At 44.0% G+C, this 21,068-nt stretch overlaps 1 protein-coding gene across 1 annotated transcript; it reads left to right on the top strand.

Moving 5' to 3' along the window:
- Positions 1-4,006: 4,006 nt before the first annotated feature.
- On the top strand, positions 4,007-21,033 carry ORAI2 (ORAI calcium release-activated calcium modulator 2). Its single transcript, XM_033921183.1, has 2 exons — positions 4,007-4,231; positions 20,485-21,033. The coding sequence occupies exons 1-2, from the start codon at positions 4,007-4,009 to the stop codon at positions 21,031-21,033; spliced, it is 774 nt and encodes a 257-aa protein (XP_033777074.1).
- Positions 21,034-21,068: the final 35 nt, after the last annotated feature.

Genomic DNA, 21,068 nt, shown 5'->3' with positions numbered 1-21,068 from the left:
TAACTTAAATCACTCCAGACAGTCCAAATCTGAGCTAACTCCGAGTTCTGCTGGTGTGATTCACAAGTTGGGTTGGTTTTTTTTGGAGGGGGGGGCAAAAGGGAGGCATGATTCAGAACCTCAGGGCCATGCCAAGCCAGCTCTCAGCAACAGTCAAAGGTCCCAGAGGCCTATGCTCAAAACCTAATGCAAATCACCCACTAATTGGCTAATGAATGGCTGGCAATCTCACAAAGTAATCAATGCATACACTTCCAGACCCAGCTATATTATATCATATTTTTGTGGATCCCCAGACCGCTATAAAGCTCAGGGTGTATTTAGCTCATAAATAGCGATCTTCATCGATCCATTTTATTTATATATGTATTTTTATCTATACATACTCTATAACTGTTTCAATATATAGTCATTCAGTTTAACTCTTTAGATGGCCACCTCTCCTGATATGAATTCATGTTTCAAGATTCTTCCTCGGGGTCAAGGCACCATAATGTAAAAAGAATAAAGTCTCATGTGAGGGATCCATTGTCTCATTAAACAGTTCTATACAGCATTCATAATACAGGTTACAACACAAATAAGGGCATTTTCAAAACTCTAAGATGTCCAAACAACGACAAAAATCGTACAATTCACTTCCTCCACCCATTCTGAAAAAATTTTCCAACACATTTGGTAAATACATACATCAACTAAGCTCGACTTCCTTAGAGAAAGGGACTATTCCCAAAAAATGGAAAAATGCTACTATCCATCCAATACCAAAAGATGCAAAGGGAAATTTAAATGATCCCAGTAATTATCGCCCTATAGCAAAAATACCATTCATAGCAAAAATGACAGAAAAAATAGTGTTTAATCAAGTCTCTGAATTCTTCGAGAAAACTGGAGCACTACACCCTCACCAAACAGGATTCCGACAATTCTGTTCAACTGAGCACTCTACATCTTCCGTCCTATATTTTTGGGATCAACATAAATCTGTCCTCCTTATATCTTTAGATTTATCATCAGCTTTCGACACTATCGATCACCATCTACTTCTGAGCAGATTAGAATCCTTGGGAATCTCAGAAGTTGTTCTCCATTGGTTTCAATCATATTTCAATGAAAGATCATCTAAAGTAATATTCAATGACTCCTCAGCTTTTTGGGATTCCGCAGGGATCAATTTTATCTCCATTACTGTTTAATATATTTCTGGCACCATTATTAACTCTTAGTCAGTCAACTGGCTTTATACCTTTTGCTTATGCAGATGATGTACAGCTTTTGTATCCTATAGATACTTGTTCAGATGTAGAAATCACAGATTTTAATGAGAAACTTTCAAAAATAGCTAGATGGTTACATGACAATAAGCTGTCGCTTAATACATCCAAAACAGAAACTTTGCTTTTTCCATGTAGGGAGGGGCAAGAATTAGGAACTAACATAATTATGAACACAACTAACCTTAAAACAGTTACTAAGATGAAGATTCTTGGGGTCATATTAGGCCAAAAGCTTAGTTACCATGAGCATATCAGTTCACTTGTAAGAACCTGCTTCTATAGGTTAAGACTGATCAGATCATATCTGTGTTCCTTGACGAGTCATCATTAAACATTTTAATACACTCATTAGTTATATAAAAAATTGATTATTGTAATGCCCAGTACAAAGGGTCCACCATTAAAAGAAATACGCAGAATGCAAATTCTTCAAAATATCGCAATAAAAATAATTATGAAAAAGAAAAAAATTGATCATGTAACACTACTTCTAAAGGAAAAACACTGATTACCGGTAAACTACATAATCACTTACAAAATAGCATTACTCACACACAAAATACTCATAAACAAAGCCCCTACATTCTTAGAAAGATATCTAATACCGTATGCCCCCATCAAATCTTTAAGATCTGAAGAAAAATCTTTACTAGTACGGTAGTTCCTTTACTAAAACTTATATATTCTAGGAGAGATATGATCTTTTCTGTCACAGCTCTGCAAATTTGGAACTCACTTCCACTCAATATAAGAGAAGAAAAATTACTGAGCAAGTTTAAAAGTCTCCTAAAGAGTTGGCTATTTAAGGACGCTTTCTGATGGATTCATTCTAAGTTACAATAGACTAGGAAGACGATCTAGTTAAAATTAAGCAGGGATTTGTTCCCCTACCTTTTGTGTCACTAGACCTTCCTTTTTTTATTATTATTTCTCTCTCTTTTTTTTTTTTTTTTTTAGAATTGTACTTAAGCCAATTGTTATCGGCCTCCTTTCCCTAAATGTATTATTGTAATTAATATTAATTGTTATGTTTGTTTGTCTTTTATTTTAACCCAACTTTTAACTTATGTAAATCGCATTGGATTTGGAATATGCGAGTAAATCAAAGAATTAAATAAACCTGAAACTTGAAACTTTTCATGTGAAAACGTCCAAATGCTGATTTTCAAAACTGTCTTTCTGAATGTCATCCTAGCCGCTGTGCATCCAAAACTAAAGGGGGGGGGGTGTATTGGAGATGTGTTCTGGGTGGGATTTGGGCGAGATTAGACATGGATGTTTTGCGGTAATAATTGAACCTTTCCCAAGACGTCCCAGACAGAGCTTAGATGTTATAAATTAGACCTGTTTTAAAAGCATCTAAGTGCCAAAAAGGTACCAAAATTGACCAGATGAGCACTGGAGGGTTTAAATAATTACCTACACACATTCCCTCAGTGGTCACTGACCCCCTCCCACACACCATAAATCTGAATCTAGAACAGCAGAGCCTACAATGGGAAATCCTAGTAGAGCGTCAGAGCCTGGTGAGTGGGCTAGTGAGTCATAGAGAGGAAGACCCAGGCCCATAAGCCACACTTACCACTACATTCATGGTGGAAAGTGTGAGCCCACCAAAATCCTACTATACTGCCATATAGGTGTCACCTCCAGCCAAAAGGGCTATTGGGGTGGTAGACATGTGGGTATAGGAGATTTGGGGGGATTTTGGGACGGCTTAGCATATATTAGAAAGGGGTTTTGTTGAGATGTACTTCTGGCTTCCTAGGCAGCGTGTAATTTTAGCAGTTATTTGCCCTTATTTGTTTGTGGTCTGTTGAGTTTGGTTTTAATTATGTATGTATTGCTGTCATCCGCATAGATGCTGGATATGCGGGCTACAAGTGTTTTAAATAAATAAATAAACGTGTGTCAGAGATCCTGGAGTGGTTCCACCCCGTCTCCTTCCTCTTAGTAGTAGGATGCTCAGGAGGAAAGAAGACTCAGGGCCAAAACAAGACTGTGAATGTACATATCATCAGATAGGCCCCATGCTGAAGTTAAACTGCAAGAGTATGGAAGTGCCTAGCAACGGGCAGAGTTCAAGTGAAGGCAACTGTGGTGTGTAGGATCTGGGTAAGGGTGATCTGGAGGGACCTACAACATCTGGGGAGAAAATTTCCAATCTGGCACTGGTGATCAAGCAGAAACTCAACAATTTAAAAAATATATTTATAATAAAAAGATTTTAAATTTAGTTTTAGAGTGCCAAGTGCTAGCTACAGCTTTCATGGCCACAAGAAAATTACTCATCATCTTATACAAGTCATCTCTGGAACATGAAAGGCTTTCCAGTTAGAACCAGAACTGTTTTGAAGATCACTAAAAATAAGTTTTTAATTTTTTTGTAAATTGAACTTCTTGGGTTCTTGTTTTTATTTTTTAACTTTTTAAAATGAGGGAGAATGTTGTGAAATCAGTTAGCTTAGCAGGGTTTTAAAAAGGTTTGGCTAATTTCCTGACACGGCTTGGGGAAATCCATTGCTTATTCCTAGGATAAGCAGCACAAAATCTGTTTTGCTGCATGGGATCTAGCTAGGTACTTGGGACCTGGGTTGGAAACAGGATACTGGGGTTGAAGGACCTTTGTTCCAGTATGGCAATTCTTATGTTCTTAGGATGCTGACGCTTTAACACTGCTCTTTTATCTGCTCTGTCTTGTGTCCTTTCCTGGTTGTCTAGTGTTCATCATGAGTGGTGAGCTGAATGTCCCTATTGGTTCTACTACGCCTGTCTGCTCTGAGCGTGGAAACAAGGGAATGGATTATAGAGACTGGGTGAGGCGCAGCTACTTAGAACTGGTTACTTCCAATCATCACTCTGTCCAAGCTCTCTCCTGGAGGAAACTCTACCTCAGCAGGGCAAAGCTTAAAGCTTCCAGTCGCACATCAGCTTTGCTCTCTGGGTTTGCCATGGTAAATACTAACATTTTAATGGTTTAAATGGTCCAAATCTACACTACTACCTGGGAGGCTTGCACTTAGACTCTTGCAGACAGTACTGCTAAATTAACACTTACATTCCCTGAGGGGAAGAGAGTCACATATTTTTATCAGTATGACACCTGTTGGCTGATGAAAGAGGAAAACAAAATAATAAACAACACACTAACATCAAAAAGTGAAACTATTTTAACTAATAAACTTGATTTTTACAAAGGAAGGTAATGTTCAGAGACATGGAGGGAAAAGGGGAACTAATTCCCCCAAAAACCTCACCACCCAATTGTTGCAGTACTTTCCAATTAACAACAGATGGTACTTTTCAATGTACTGTAATGAAATAAAGTGGAAAAAAAATTATCTTTGGTTATAATTCTTTGGCCTCAACGTGCCACGTTTCAAATCTTCATTAGGAAGAACATAAGAACATAAGCAGTGCCTCCGCTGGGTCAGACCATAGGTCCATCCTGCCCAGCAGTCCGCTCCCGCGGCGGCCCAAACAGGTCACGACCTGTCTGTATCACCAGAAGGGGCTCCCTTGCCACCTTGGTTTCTCATTTAAGTCCTGTCTTCCTATCGAAGTCCTAACCCTCCGGTCTTGCACATGCACAACCTGGTTTGGTTTCTATACTCATTACCTGGTTAGCTTTCTATACTTGTGTTACATCCCAGCTCCTCCCTCAGTATCCCATGATCCCTTTATCCTTCAGGAATCCGTCCAATCCCTGTACCGTACTCTGCCTGATCACTTCCTCCGGTAGCGCATTCCAAGTGTCCACGACCCTTTGGGTGAAAAAAAACTTCCTTGCGTTTGTTTTGAACCTATCTCCCTTCAGTTTCTCCGAATGCCCCCTCGTATTTGCTGTCCCCTTCAGTCTGAAGAATCTGTCCCTATCCACCCTCTCTATGCCCCTCATGATCTTGAAGGTCTCTATCATATCTCCCCTGAGCCTCCTTTTCTCCAGAGAGAAGAGCCCCAGCCTATCCAACCTCTCGTCGTATGGGCAGTGTTCCAGCCCTTTTACCATTTTCGTTGCTCTCCTTTGGACTCTCTCAAGTACCGCCATGTCCTTCTTGAGGTGCGGCGACCAATACTGAACGCAGTATTCCAGATGTGGACGCACCATCGCTCGATACAATGGCGTGATGACTTCCTGTGTTCTGGTTGTTATGCCCTTCTTTATGATGCCAAGCATCCTGTTGGCTTTTTTCGAGGCTGCTGCGCACTGTGCAGATGGCTTCAGTGATGCATCCACCAGCACACCCAAGTCTCTCTCAAGTCTGCTGTCTCCCAACAATACCCCCCCCAATTTGTAGTTGAACAACGGGTTCTTTTTCCCTATATGCATGACCTTGCATTTGTCCACGTTAAAGCGCATTTGCCATTTGTTTGCCCAGTCTTCCAGCTTGTCCAGGTCTCTCTGTAGGTCCTCACACTCCTCCCTGGTCCTAACTCTGCCGCACAGTTTGGTATCGTCTGCAAATTTTATAACCTCGCACTTTGCCTCCTTTTCAAGGTCATTGATAAATATGTTAAAGAGTAACGGCCCCAGCACCGACCCCTGTGGCACACCGCTTGTGACTCCCCGCCAGTCAGAATATTGACCCTTTACTCCGACTCTCTGCAGTCTGCCCGACAACCAGTGCTTGATCCATCTGTGCACATCCCCTCCCACCCCGTGGTTCCACAGCTTCTTAAGCAGCCTTTCATGTGGCACCTTGTCGAAAGCCTTTTGAAAATCGAGGTAAATGATGTCTATGGGTTCCCCATTGTCCACCCGACTGCTTATTCCCTCAAAGAAGTACAGAAGGTTCGTTAGGCATGACCTTCCCTTACAGAATCCGTGCTGGCTTGTTCTCAATAGGTCATTCTTCTCGATGTGCTCGCAAATGCCGTCCTTGATCATAGCTTCCACCATCTTCCCTATAATTGAAGTCAGGCTCACCGGCCTGTAGTTCCCGGAGTCACCCCTCGATCCCTTCTTGAAGATAGGTGTGACATTCGCCAATTTCCAGTCCTCTGGTACCTCACCAGTTTTCAAGGATAGGTTGCAAACATGCTGGATTGTGCCTGCTATTTCTTGTCTTAGTTCCTTCAGAACCCTTGGGTGGATCCCGTCCGGGCCTGGTGATTTGCCGCATTTTAGCCTGTCTATCTGTTTGAGGACCATCCTCCTTACTTACCTCTATGTGATCCAATTTTTCGGCCTGTTCCCCACTCATGAGCTCCTCTGAGTCCGGTATATTAGATGTGTCTTTGCTCGTGAAAACCGACGAGAAGAACATGTTCAACCTCTCACCTACCTCTTTATCCTCCTTAATCACTCCCTTCCTATCCCCATCGTCCAACGGCCCCACCTCCTCTCTCGCTGGTCGCTTCCCCTTAACCTAACTGAAGAATGCCTTGAAGTTTTTCGCCTCTCTGGCCAGCCCCTCTTCATATTCCCCTTTTGCTTTTCTAACCTCCCGGTGGCATTCCTTTTGGCATTTCCTGTGCGCCTGGTGATTTTCCTCCGTTGGGTCCTTTTTCCATCTCCGGAAGGATACCTTTTTGTCCTTTATCGCCCTCTTTACTTCTGTTGACATCCAAACCGGGTCCTTTGATCGCTTGTTCTTGCAGCCTTTCCTGAAACTGGGGACGTACATTCTCTGTGCTTCCTGCAGGGCGTCCTTGAATAGGGTCCAGGCGCTTCCCACAGTCTCCATCCTAAAGATGTTTCTGAGCTTCCTCCCCACCATTTCCCTCATAGCAACATAGTTCCCTTTCTTGAAATTCAGTGCAGTTGTTGCGGTCCTCCTTACTTTGGGTGTCTCTCTTTCTAATGTGAATCTGATCGTGTTGTGATCACTGTTGCCTAGTGGTCCTCCCACTTCTATCCCTCTAGCAGGCCCCCCTAATCCGTTTAGGATGAGGTCAAGAGTAGTACCCCCTCGCGTCGGTTCTTTGACTAGTTGCTCCATGAAGCAGTCCTTCACAGTTTCTACAAATCCTGTCTCCCTAGTGCAGTTGGAGTGACCCGTACTCCAGTCTATTCCCGGATAGTTGAAATCCCCCATCACTGTTACACTTCCATTCCTGCATTCCTGTCTCAATTCTGCTTCCAAGTCGTGTCCGACTCCTTCTGGCGTACCAGGTGGTCGATAGTACAGCCCCAGTTTTATGCCCGCACCCTTGTTTCCGGGTAATTTGATCCATAGCGATTCCAGCCCCTCTGCCTTTGTTGCCATATCCATCCCGACTGAGTGGATAGAGTCCTTTATATATAGTGCTATGCCTCCTCCCTTCTTGTGGGTCCTGTCCCTCCTGTAGAGCTTGTACCCCGGCAGCACCACATCCCATTGATTTTCCTCTGTCCACCAGGTTTCTACAATTCCAATTATATCCAGGTCCTCCCCCTTGGCCACGACTTCTAGTTCACCCATCTTGGCCATGAGGCTTCTTGCGTTTGTGTATAAGCACCTCAGGTTCCGTCGTTTTTCTTCCACCTCTGCATTTACCTGGGCCACTTGCTCTTGGATTTCGGGCAGTTTTTCCGTTCCCTGTGCTTCTGCTTTGCCCTCAGCCTTTACCCTCTTAGCTTTCAGCTTCTCCACATCCCCGCCACCCCACTTCCCCGCTTTTCCTCTGGGTTTTCCAGCCCTACCGGCCCCCTCCTGGGCTATCATCCCTTGAGCCTCTGTTTGATCCCCCTCGCCTTGTGGTACCTCTATATTACCCTCGGCTTTCGCCTTCGTGCCACCCAGTCCCCCTGTGTATCCATGCCCATTAGTTTTCTCCCAGCAAGCTCCCTTTACCTGATGTTTCCCTCGCTGTCTAATTCTAAGATCTTCCGGTCCCTCTGCTTCCTCCTTGCAGTCAGCCCGTTCAGCATCTGTTCTGGATACTGTTGTCCGAAGCGTCAACATCAGATCAGCTGTCGGATTTCCCCCTTTCCTCAGTTTAAAGCCATCTCGATCGCCTTCCTCACATTGGCTGCCAGTAGTCTAGTTCCCGCTGTGCTTAGGTGCAGGCCATCCCGCCGGTAGAGCTTGTTCTTTCCCCAAAAGGACGTCCAGTTCCTCACAAAGTGGAAGCCCTCCTCCTGGCACCATCTCCTCAACCATGCATTCACAGCTTGGAGGTCTGCCTGCCTCTTTGCATCTGCTCTCGGTACAGGCAGGATCTCCGAGAATGCTATCCTCCGTGTGCTCCGCTTCAGCTTTCGTCCCAGGACCCTGAACTGGTCAGTCAGTATGGCCATGCTGAAGTTCCTCCGGCTCACATCATTCGTTCCGACGTGGATTATTACCGAAGTCTCCTCTGTCTCTGCTCCGTCCAGGATCCTCTCAATCCTGTCAGTGATGTCTCGTGTCTTGGCCCCTGGGAGACAAGTCACTAGCCGGTCCTCCCTTCCTCCAGCTACGTGACTGTCTACCTCTCTCAAGATCGAGTCTCCCACCACAATAGCAGACTTCCCTTTCCTCAGCAACCTCCTCTGCCTCAGGTCCGTGTCCTCGATGTAGTGTGGTGTCTCTCATTTGGGGTCCCGGTGAGACGCGGACTCCTCCTCTTGCGTGGTTTCTCCGCTAGGTCCTTCCCCGGTGTCGCCTTGTGGATCCTGGGTCTCGTCTGCCGACATCCGTCTGTGCTGCTGCTGATCTCGTTCCTCCACCTTCCTATAGGCCTCCTCGATGAATCTCTCAAGGTCCCTCACCTGGTCCACAATGGGGCCTGCTCCGTCTGTGTTCTGGGTAGACCAGCTCGTCTCCTCTGTGGTGCACAGTCCCTCCAGTCCCTCCAGTTCCTGGACCCTGACCCTCAATCTGCCGATCTCCATCCTCAGGCTTTCCAGTTCCTGACACCGACTGCATATGTACTCCCGCCTTCCCAAAGGGAGGTAGTCGTACATATTGCACTCTGTGCAGTATACCGGAAAGTACCTCTGGGATCCTGGGTCCTCCATCGCTCTCGTAAAGTGCTGGTGTGCTCCTGCAGAGAGAAAAGAGAAAAGAAGGTGATTTCTTGGTGTTTCTGTCTCCCTCGCAAGGCTCCTTCGCAAAGGCGCTCTCGCTAAGGCGCGCCGTTGGCTCCCTTCCTATTAAGGGGGGAGTCCGGGCGCTGACGTCGGTGGTGACGCGGTGCGGGTGGGCGGAGCTAACTCTCGCCGCTACCCGCTCGCACCGTCCCCTTCCTTCTCCTTCGCCTGCCTCCTCTCACCCGCTCTCCTGCTGCAAAAGCCGCCTCTCGCTCAGCTTCCCTCCTCGCGGCTGCTTTCTTCGCCCGGGGCTCCCTTCCTGGGAAATGGAAAAGAATAATAAGACACAAGTCTTACATACAGGGTGCCAGTCTCTCAAGAGCTTTAAAGGACTACTTTTCTTTGTAAAAATCAAGTATATTAGTTAAAATATTTTCACTTTTTGATGTTAGCGTATTGTTTATTATTTTGATTTGATCTTTTCACGCTTTCTCTCCAGAAGGAGTGTATACATTTTTCCTCCATTTGTGTTTTTGACTTAGTCGGCTGATGAAAGAAGAGCACAGGAAATTGAGGTGATGTGAGAGGACTTCCAGAGACAGAGAGGTCTTCCCTTTGCTGGGAAATTGCTTGCAAACTTGGAGAAAGAAAGACTTAAGTTCAATATGTAAGCACAGGGACCTTATTTTATTTTAAGCTTTAAGGGATAGTTTTTTCTTAGCTTAGAAAGTCTCTGTTACAGTTCATAGGCTAGCATTTAAAGGGGCTATTTTAAAGTTGCTCTAGTATCAGTATAAAGCACAGCCTCAGTTCAGACTTTAATTCCTTCCCACCCCTGGCCTGATCTCTTGTTTATAGGTCCTTGAACCAATTAGAAGGCTATAAACATAAATAGGGCATCTCTACTAGCAAGCAGTGTTCCCTCTAAGCGGGCGGGTGTTGTGAGCAAACTTTTTTCACCGTGAGCCAAAAATATCGGGCGCCAGCAAGTTATGAGCCAACTCGCCCGATTCTCCTCTCGCCGCCCTGCCATCTGCCGTACGCCTCTTCCGATCGTGCGCTGTGACGAGAAACGTGTGCGCTGCGATGTAATATTTTGTGCGCCAGCGCACGCCAGCGCAGCTTAGCGGGAACACTGGTTCAAATGGTTTTATTTATTTCCCCAAATTTATTTTTGTTATACGCATTGAAAATATTTGATATTGCGTTTAAATCAAAATCTCAATAAACTTGAAACGAGTGCCCGTGAGATTGTGGGAGGGTTAAATACTCAAAACTTAGAAGTTTTTGCTACGCCAGCTTTCTGGTATCTTTACATACAGTGGCGTACCTAGCATATGTAACATCCGGGGCCCATCATTTTTTGGCACCCCCCCCCCATCTGTAAGAAAAACATGATTTTTAGTAACAAACCACACGTCACACATGAGTACCTAGGAAAAGGCAGCATCTTACATATTGCAGTGAGCAGTACATCAATACACCCATTGTAAAACTAAACAAGCCAGACCAGCACAGATCAATCCTACACCGTCAATCCTAACAGAAAACCATGTCTTTCGAACACACAGAACACAGAAAACACCTTCGCCTAGTAAGGAATATGTAATCACAAACTAACCCCTCCCTCTTTTACAAAACTGTAGTGTGGATTTTAGCTACGGAGGTAACAGCTCTGATGCTCATAAAATTCTGAGCATCAGAGCTGCTACCACCAAGGCTGGTGCTAAAAACGCTTCACAGTTTTGTAAAAGGGGGGATAAAATAAAAATACATAGACAAAGGTTAAATTGAACCAGCAAGAAGCTGGACTCTGCATACAATGCTTCACAGAAACAGTGACACATGTCTCCTAAAGCAATAAATAAATAGAAATTTTTTTCTACCTTTGTCTTCTGTGGTTTCTCCTTTCCTCATCTTCTTGTAACTCTCTTCCTTCCATTCACTGTCTGCCGTCTCTCTTCCCCTATATGGCATCTTCTCTCCTTCTATGCCCCTTCCAGAAACTGTATGCCTCCCCCTTCCATCTCTCCTTTCACCCCATTGGTCTGGCATCTCTCTCCTCGCCTTCCCTCTCCCACACCTCTCCTCATAGTCTGGTATCTCCCCTTCCCTGATTCTCTGGCATCTCTCTCCTTTCCTTTTCTTCCATCTTTCGTTCCCCCTCCATGCTCTCACATCTCCCCCTTCCTTTTCCCTTAGACTGGCATACCTTCCTCCTATGCTCCAAGCCCTGGCATCTCCTTTAATTCCCTCCCTCATCTTCCTTCTCCCTCCAGCTGGGTACCGCAACACTCTTCCCTGCAGCTCTGCACTTCCCCACAATTGCCATGCTTCGGTTCCTCTTCTTCCTTCCTTCCTCCCCCCCCCCCCCCGCGGGACCCTGCGGCACCATCAACTCTTACTCCCTCTAATGTCGGCCCTGCAGCTCCAGACTTCCTCGCACCTTCTCCCCTCCCCCTTTGGATCGCTATTATTTTAAATGTTATAGCCGCGGAGCTGTATCCATCAGTGGAGATGTCTAACCTCGGCCTGCCCCGGAACTCTTACTGCAGCAGCCGCCCGTCTAGGCAGGAACAGGAAGTCACTGTTGCAGTAAGAGTTCCGGGGCAGGCCGAGGTTAGACATCTCCACTGATGGATACAGCTCCGCGGCTATAACATTTAAAATAATAGCGATCCAAAGGGGGAGGGGAGAAGGTGCGAGGAAGTCTGGAGCTGCAGGGCCGACATTAGAGGGAGTAAGAGTTGATGGTGCCGCAGGGTCCCGCGGGGGGGGGGGGGGGGAGGAAGGAAGGATGAAGAGGAACCGAAGCATGGCAATTGTGGGGAAGTGCAATCCCCCCAATGCGTCCCCTTACCTTACCTCCCCTTACCTTTGCGACGCGTGTGTGCGCTGTGAAGAGAAACTTTGCGCTGCGATGTAATATTTTGTGCGCGCGCGCAGGCCAGCGCACCTTAGCGGGAACACTGCTAGCAAGTACAGTAGAAATAAAGTCTATCAGATACTTAGAGGGGAATTACTTCTGCTTCTACTATTACTAATCAAATCTAAATATTACCAAAGCCTACCATATAACTAACAATCTTAGCAACTTAACAATGAAATTACCCATATTAAGATGCAAACAGCAGTCCAGCAGTGAGATAGGGGCTATCCAGTCTTTTAAACTGAGTTTCACATATTTGATTATCTTCCAGTTAGTGAGACTCAGTCCAAAGAGCTCCTAGCACTCAGGAAATAGGCACGATCTCTTGAAACTAGAGTAGCAGTCTTAAAGGAGCTGAAGGAGACAGAGAAGTACATAGAGGAGACCTTCAAGGATGTTGTAGAAAAATCCCACCTCCAGTCTGGCAGCCCCTATGCCGCCTGTGAGGGAGGTCTTCTCAAAGGAGAGCATCACCCTGGTAAAGTAGGAAGTAATCCTGCAGCCAGGACCTGCCCACTATAAGATGCAATCTCCTTTCGCACCGAGGATATATCTCCAGGGGGTTCTGCCCATAAGGGAAGCATTAAAATGGCCATTGTAGTGGAAGAGTCAATCGTTAGGCATATAGATATTTGGGTGGCTGATGGACATAAGGATCTCTTGGTCACTTGTCTGCCTGGTGCAAAGGCAGTGGACCTCATGTGTCATCTTGATAAGATTTTAAACAGTGCTGAGGAACAGCCTGTTGTCTTGGTACATGTGGGTACAAATGACATAGGGAAATGTTCTGGAAGCAAAATTTAGGCTCAGGAAACAAGCTAAAATCCAGAGCCTCCAGGGTAGCATTTTCAGAAGTGTTGCCTGTTCCACGCACAAGATCCAAGAGACAGGCAGAGCTCCGGTGTCTCAATATGTAGATGAGGCAATGGTGCAGGGAGGAGGGTTTTAGATTTGTTAGGAACTGGGTAACATTCTGGGGAAGGGAGAGTCTATTATGCAAATATGGGCTCCACCTTAATCAGGGTGGAACTAGAAACTAGGGGAAGGCCATGGTTCAGAACAAGGTAACTTTAAAAGAAATCACCAGAACAGGAAAGATAGGACAACCCAACAACAGGGTTGCAATAGAAACCATGGTAGGCCAAGGGGTCCTAGTGTCCTTAAGTACAGAGCAGACAGATTTTAAAAACTGCAAATTATCTATGTTAACTGCTGAGCAAGTTGGAAATAGGAATGAAAAACACTGAAATGACTATGCAAATGCCAGAAGCCTAAGAAATGGATGGGAGAATTAGAATATACTAGATGAAAATATGGATATAATGGTACACTATGATGGCAGGGTACAGATTATATTGAAGTGATAGGGTGGATCAAATTGGTGGAGGCGTAGCATTACAGAGATTAGTTTTACACAGAATTAACTATTTATTCACATGTATTTGAGAGATTTGACAGAAGAAGAACTTTTGAGAAGCAATTTATGAAATAAGAGATTGATTGCTAGCATCATAATGCTCACCTGGGAACTTATCAATTAATTTTTTATGTGTAAATTATTTTTATATATTGATTACCAATAAATATCAAATAAACTCATCTCAGCTTAAAACCTGCTCTATCTCCTTTTTAAACGTTAGCACCAGCAGCCTGGGTCCATCCCAATTAAGATGGAGTCAATCCTTTCAGAACAAGCTCCCCCTTTCCCAGAAGGTTGCCCAGTTCCTAACAAATCTAAATCCCTCATCGCTGCACCATCATCACAGGCCAGAGGAAAGTAACTGAAGAATGCAAGGGGACTTGGAGAAACCAGAGTAATGCAAGGAAAATCTGGCCTGAGAAGCTAAGACTTTGTTTGTGGGAAATATATTTGATGAACTAGTGAGGTTTTCTGCAAAAGTGCTATTACTTCTGGACAGGGCCGGTTTTAGACACGCTGAGGCCCAGGGCAGAAATTAAGGAGGGGGCCCCTGATCCCTTCTCCTCTCTGAAACCTCCCCATGATATCCCTACCTTCCATTAATACCACACATGAAACAACTTTAACTGACTTCTGCACACACAAAACACAGACTGACCTTTACCAAATACAGAACAAGAGACCACAAATAGAAATTGAACTGGGAACCCCAAGAAATTAAACTCAGCAAGTATTAAAATACTGGAGGAATCAAATCAGATATGCACATTCTTTCTGTACTGAATACACAAGGCCCAGGTCCACCAAAATTTAGCCACCTCCCTTGCTCTGGATGATGGAGATCCCCAAACCCTGCCAGTTGAAGACCACCTCCTCCAGTCTGGCAGCCAGAAATCTCCCAAGCTCTGCAGCTAGCAGCAGTGTCTCTGAGCTGCCAGACTGGAGGAAAAGATTTTCAGCTGGCAGGGCTTTGGGAAAGCCACCAACTTAGGTACAGGCAGTCCCCGAGTTACAGATGCCTGACTTGTATGACTCGTACTTAAGAACGTGGTTGCGGCTTCACTTGATTTCATGGAGCAGTATTTCCAGTGGCATAGACTCCTACACTTTAGCAGGTTCAGGAAAGATGAATGGCCATATTAAGAACAGTGTGTGGTTGTACATGCTGTACCTTAGAGGGACAGTTGGCCCTTTTGTCATCTGGGAGCAGAGGTAAGCAGCAAGAAATTTAAAATCTAAAAGTTCTGAGTTACATACAAATCCGACTTAAGAACAGCTTTAAAAACGTAACTCATTCTTAACCCGGGGACTGCCTGTATTTATATTTTGCATTTGGGAAGGAGGCATGGTAGGAAGAAAATTTAGTGCCCACCCACTTTGGGTTCAGGGCCACTGCCCATCCTCACTCCCCCATCAGTTGTCAGGTAAGCCATTGGACACAATACAGAAATCTGTGATGCACGTATCCCAAAGCTAACATATTCCACCAGTGGCATACCTAGCATATATGACACCCAGGGACGATCATTTTTAACATCCCCTCCTCTCTATAAAGAACATGATTTTTGGTAATAATCCACAAGTCGCACATGAGTGTACCTAGGAAAAGGCAGCATCTTACACACTGCAGCGAGCACTAGAACATCAATACACACAATGTAAAACAAACCCAAAACAGATTAGAACAGATTAACCCTGCACAATCAATGCTAACAAAAAAACATGTCTTTCGTACACACAGAACACAGAAACACCCTCGCCCAATATGGAATAAGTAATCACAAACTAAAAATAAAAATATGTAGACAAAAGTTAAACTAAACCACCAAAAAGCCGGACTCTGCAAACAATGCAACACCACAAAAACAGTGATACATGTCCCCTAATATTATAAAAAGCAAAAAGAAACCAACAAGTACTGCAGTAAAAAATGCAATGCAAAAAACTAAAACAGAACTGGAGAATATGTATAAGGTGCAGGAATTTATTAAAATAAAAGACATAAAAAACATGTATATTAACATCAATAAAAATAATAAAAATGAAAATAAAAATAATTATTCCAAGGGCTGGTTTTTGTTGTAAGGCGTGCTGGACCCGACACGGTCTGTGTTTTGAAAAACACTTCTTCCTCAGGGATGCAGGATGTTCAATATAAGAATTTTCAAGAACCAAATAGGATGGAAATAATTATGCAAAAATACAAAGAAATCAGGCAAGAAGCTTCCTGAACGCAATGCTGCACTGAGAAACACTCCCATCTCACCTAGCACTCAGTGTTTATCAGTGCAACATTGCGTTCAGGAAAGCTCCTCGCCTGATTTCTTTGTATTTTTGCATAATTATTTCCATCCTATTTGGTTATTGAAAATTATTGTATTGAACATCCTGCACCCCTGAGGAAGAAGTATTTTTTGAAACACGGACCGTGTCAGGTCCAGCACGCCTTACAACAAGAACCAGCCCTTGGAATAATTATTTTTTAATTTAATTTAATTTTTGTAATTCTTTATTCCTTTTTAATCATTCAACAAGTGTACAATAAAAAGTAATACATAGGCTCAAAAAGATAATAACAATTGTATATATATATAAACCCCTCACCCACCCTCCCTTACAATACTATTCTTCTTAATTCATTTAACCTTCTGTTTTCCTTTTACCCTTTCCTTTAATTATACAATCCCCCCCCCTTCCCTTCTATTAATAAATTATGTTAAAAATGGTGTTTATTCATTACAAAACAATGCTAATGGCTCCCATATTTTATTAAATATTTTTATTTTATTGATGTTATACATGTTTTTTATGTCTTTTAATTGAATACATTCCTGCACCTTGTACATGTTCTGCAGTTCTGTTTTGGATTTTTGCCCTAATATGGTACAAAATATAAAGACAGCAGATATATATTTGAGAAAAGAAATAACAAATCACATTACAAATTAACAAATAATTAAAAAAGGAAGATAAGATAATACTATTTTATTGGACTAATACATTTTTCAATTAGCTTTCAGAGGTCAAAATCTCTTTCCTCAGGTCAGTATACTGCTGTTACAGTATCCTGTCCTGACCTGAACAAGGGGGATTTGGGGGTCCTTTTATCAAGCTGCGGTAGGGGTTTAACGCGCGTTAAACCGCCTGCTGCACTAACCGCTAACGCCTGCATTGAGCAGGCGTTAGTTTTTTAGCTGGCCGCGGGGGTTAGCGCATGATGAAATGTCCGCCACGCTAACCCCGCTAGTGCGGCTTGATAAAAGGACCCCTTGGTCTCTGAAAGCTAGTCAAAAATGCTTTAAAATTAGTCCAATAAAAGGATCACCTTATTTCCATTTCTGTTTATAAATGTTTACCAACACAGCTACAATAATACTTTATCCTAAATCAGGGGTGTCAAAGTCCCTCCTTGAGGGCCACAATCTAGTCGGGTTTTCAGGATTTCCCCAATGAATGTGCATGAGATCTATTAGCATACAGTGAAAGCAGTGCATACAAATAGATCTCTTGCATATTCATTGTGGAAATCCTGAAAACCTAACTGGATTGCAGCCCTCGAGGAGGGACTTTGACTCCCCTATCCTAAAGCAAAAAATACAAACAAATAAAGAGAGATTTTTTTCCTATCTTTCATTGTTTAGTTTCTGCTTTCCTCATATCGTCATTGTCTTCCTTTCATCCATTATCTGCCCTCTCTCTGCCTCTTCTGTATGGCATCTGCTCTATTTCCATGCTCCTTCCAGATTTTGTCTGCCTCCCTCTCCCATCTCAGCCCCCCCCTCCCCAAACTGGTCTGGCATCCATCTTCTTCCCTCCGTACCTCCCATGGTCTGGCATCTCTATCTCCTCCCCCACCTGTGGTTTTTAGTGTCTCTCTCTTCTCATTTCCTCCCTTCAGATCTGGTATCTCTGTCTCTTTCCTTTTCTTCCCTGGTCTTCCTTCTCAATTTATTTTCTGCCTCCGTCTAGATTAAATCCTTTCTTACTATCCAGTCCTCTATTTTCCTCTTTTCACTGTGTCTACCTATGGCTTGCCACCCCTTTCCTTCACCTCCTCCAGTATTTCACTAACTCTATCCTCTTTTGCTTTTTTTATCCACTCCTGCCCCCTTCTTCCACTTCCATTCAGCATCTGCTCTCCCTCCCCCACTGACATCCAATGCCTGCCCTCTTCTCCACTTCCACCATCTGCCCCATCTCTTTCTACCTCAATTCCATTGAGTATCCTGCCCCCCTCTTTCTCCCCTCACCCCAATTCCATCAGTATCCTGCTCTGTCACTACCGCTGCTGCTTTCCCACACGCACCTGAGAGAACATAATAAACCTCTTCCCTTTTCCCGCACCTTCGCGGCCGCCTTTCCAAATTACAGTTTCCTTTATCAGCGGGGCCTCAGCGCAATGGCCGTTTTCAAAAGTGGCACGCGGCTGCCCGGCTCGAAGCTGTTATCTGATGCAACTTCCTGTTTCTGCCTGGGCGAATTGCATCAGAAGGAAAGCTTCGGGCCCGGCAGTAGCGCGCCACTTCTGAAAATGGCTGTTGCATTGAGGCCTCGCTGTTAAAGGAAACTCTGGTTTGGAAAAGGTGACCACAAAGGTGAGGGGAAGGGGGACAGATGTCCGGACCAGGGTAGCTGCCCTGTTTGCTACCCCCTAACGCCGGCCCTGCTTCTGGACCAAGCGAACTGTATAGCTGGAGGAGGAGGTTACAGGGGATGAAGGGAGAGGAGCTTTGTCTGAAATATTGCTGGGTTAACCCCGCGACTTGGGAAAAGTGTCTTCTATTAGGAGGCTAAAATGAGAAGGAGCCTGTGTTGGGGGGCCAGTGAAAGCACTGGGAACTGAGCTAGACCCTGTGCATGCTAGGCAGTGTCCACACCAAGCTCTTTCATTTGACATCACCATATGTGTGACTACTGGCCTGCTATCTGCTACAGGTGAGTAATTTTGCTGCATCTCCTTTTCAAACACTGTGTGCATGTTAATAATAAAGATTCCTTCACTATCACAGGAAACTCTCATTATAATTCCACTGAGAAAAAATGGCAGATGCTTCACTCAGGCAAAGGACTGAAAGAGAAATATCCTCCGAGGATGAATCCTACAGCTCCACTGGAACCCAGCATCAGGTAGCTATAGTTTGGGTTCCTCTTTCCTACATGCATCACTTTGTGAGCAAGTGCAAAGTGATGCATGTGGGAAAGAAGAACCCAAACTATAGCTACCTGATGTGAGTTCTATTTTAGGAGTCATTGCCCAAGAAAAGGATCTAGAAATTATCAGGAAATAAATTGCTCTATGGTACGGCCGCACCTCAAATATTATGTACAGTTCTGGTCGCTGTATCTCAAAAAAGATATAGCAGAATTAGAAAAGGTACAGAGAAGGGTGATGAAAATGATAAAAGGGATGGGATTACTTACCTATGAGGAAAGGTTAAAGCGGCTAGGTCTCCAGCTTGGAGAAGAGACAGCTTGGGGGGATTTGATAGAGGTCTATAAAATAATAGAGTGGAAAGGGTAGATGTGAATTGCTTGTTCACTCTTTCCAAAAATACTAGAAGTAGGGGCATGTGAAGAAGCTACTAAGTAGTAGATTTTAAACAAACTGGAGAAAATATTTCTTCACACAACGCGTAATGAAACTCTGGAATTTGTTGCCAGAAAATGTGGTGAAATCCGTTAGCTTAGCGTGGTTTAAAAAAAAAAAATGGTTGGATAATATCCTAAAAGAGAAATCTATAGGCCAATATTGAGATGGCTTACGGAAACCCACTGCTTATTCTTAGGATAAACAGCATAAAATCTGTTTTACTACTTGGGATCTAGCTAGGTACTTGGAACCTGGGTTGGCCACTGTTGGAAACAGGATACTGGGCTTGATGGACCTTTGGTCTGTCCCGGTATGGCAACTTTTATGTTACTAACAGACAGGTCAAATACCCTGGGGAAAGTGACAGTGGGACCCAGATGACTGTACATAGGGGGGCATGGACCAGAGATGGAACTGGATCTGTAGCAGCACATTAGTCTGTTACAAATGAGCAAGTTTTTCAAGTAGTATTTAAAATTTGATATACCACTTAAAAAGTTGTCTAAGCGGTGCACAAAGTTATAAACAGATGAAATTTTGGATGGGGGGGACATATTGAAACATGGGGGATAGATGGAGAAATACAATCTGTAATAGGAGAGTCAAAAAGTCAAAAATAATAGGAAGGGGACATGCTCTTCCTTCTTTCTGAAGTCTGAAGATTACGTATCAAAAGCGTCAAATAATAATAATAGCAGTTTATATACCGAGGACCGTGAAGTTCTATGCGGTTTACAATAATTAAAGATGGCACAACTTGACTGGAATAAACAGAATTAAGAGCTAGTGATTAACAGCTCTTGATTAACAGTTATTTGGGAGTAAGAATTGTAAAGGTCAGCTGCCTAAATACTTCAGGAACAGATATGTTTTTAGGCCCATATGTAGTAGGCGTAAGCAATTGATCTAGATCTTTACCCCATAGTGCTGCCTGATGTGAGAGGTGTTGATGATGTCTTTTAAGTTGACATCCTCTAACTGGAGGGGAAACAAAGTTCAAGTGTGTTGGCTGAGAAAGAGAAAAGGTCAGTTATATATTTAGGGGCTAGACCGAATAATAAGGTCTTTATATTTACTTTACATTTGTCCATAGGTGTTTCTTTTCGAAGATGTGTGGGTAAAGAATTCCACAATGTAGGGGCTGTAACAGAGAAAATCTTCTTTCTAGTGGTATCGTAAAATAGCAAACTGGGGGAATCAATATTGGTCTTCCTCCGCTGACATTGTTATAATTCTTTGTTCTACCGTAGAGCCAGTAGGTGGCGGTCTTCCAGCACAGAAAATATTTTAATTATTTCTTCTCTCTGTTGTTCTATTTTATATCCTTCCCAGGTTGCCATGGTGGAGATACAGTTAGAGATGCAATACAAGTACCCCCAACTGCTGCTCATTGCTTTTAGTGCTTGTACTACAGTGCTGGTGGCCGTCCATCTCTTTGCTCTTCTCATCAGTACATGCATACTGCCTAATGTGGAGGCTGTGAGCAACATTCACAACTTGAACTCAGTCAACGAGTCTCCCCACGATCGGATGCACCCCTATATTGAGCTGGCATGGGGCTTCTCTACAGCACTGGGAATCCTTCTCTTCCTGGCGGAGGTTGTGCTCCTGTGCTGGATAAAATTCCTGCCAATAGATTCTGTGCGCATGAGAAATGAGACAAGTTCAGCCCGAGAGGCACGTGGGCATGCTGGGTGGCAAGCAGCATTAATTTCCACCATTATTATGGTGCCTGTGGGCCTCATATTTGTTGTCTTCACCATTCATTTTTACCATTCTTTGGTGAGGCACAAAACAGAACGCCATAATCGGGAGATAGAAGAGCTTCACAAACTGAAGGTGCAGTTGGATGGGCATGACAGGGGCTTACAGGTGGTGTGAGGCATGACAGCATTACAGCGCTGGATGGTGAACAT

This window comes from Geotrypetes seraphini, chromosome 15, assembly GCF_902459505.1.
Source record: "Geotrypetes seraphini chromosome 15, aGeoSer1.1, whole genome shotgun sequence".
Taxonomy (NCBI): domain Eukaryota; kingdom Metazoa; phylum Chordata; class Amphibia; order Gymnophiona; family Dermophiidae; genus Geotrypetes; species Geotrypetes seraphini.
This window is presented reverse-complemented; position numbering and strand designations above follow the sequence as displayed.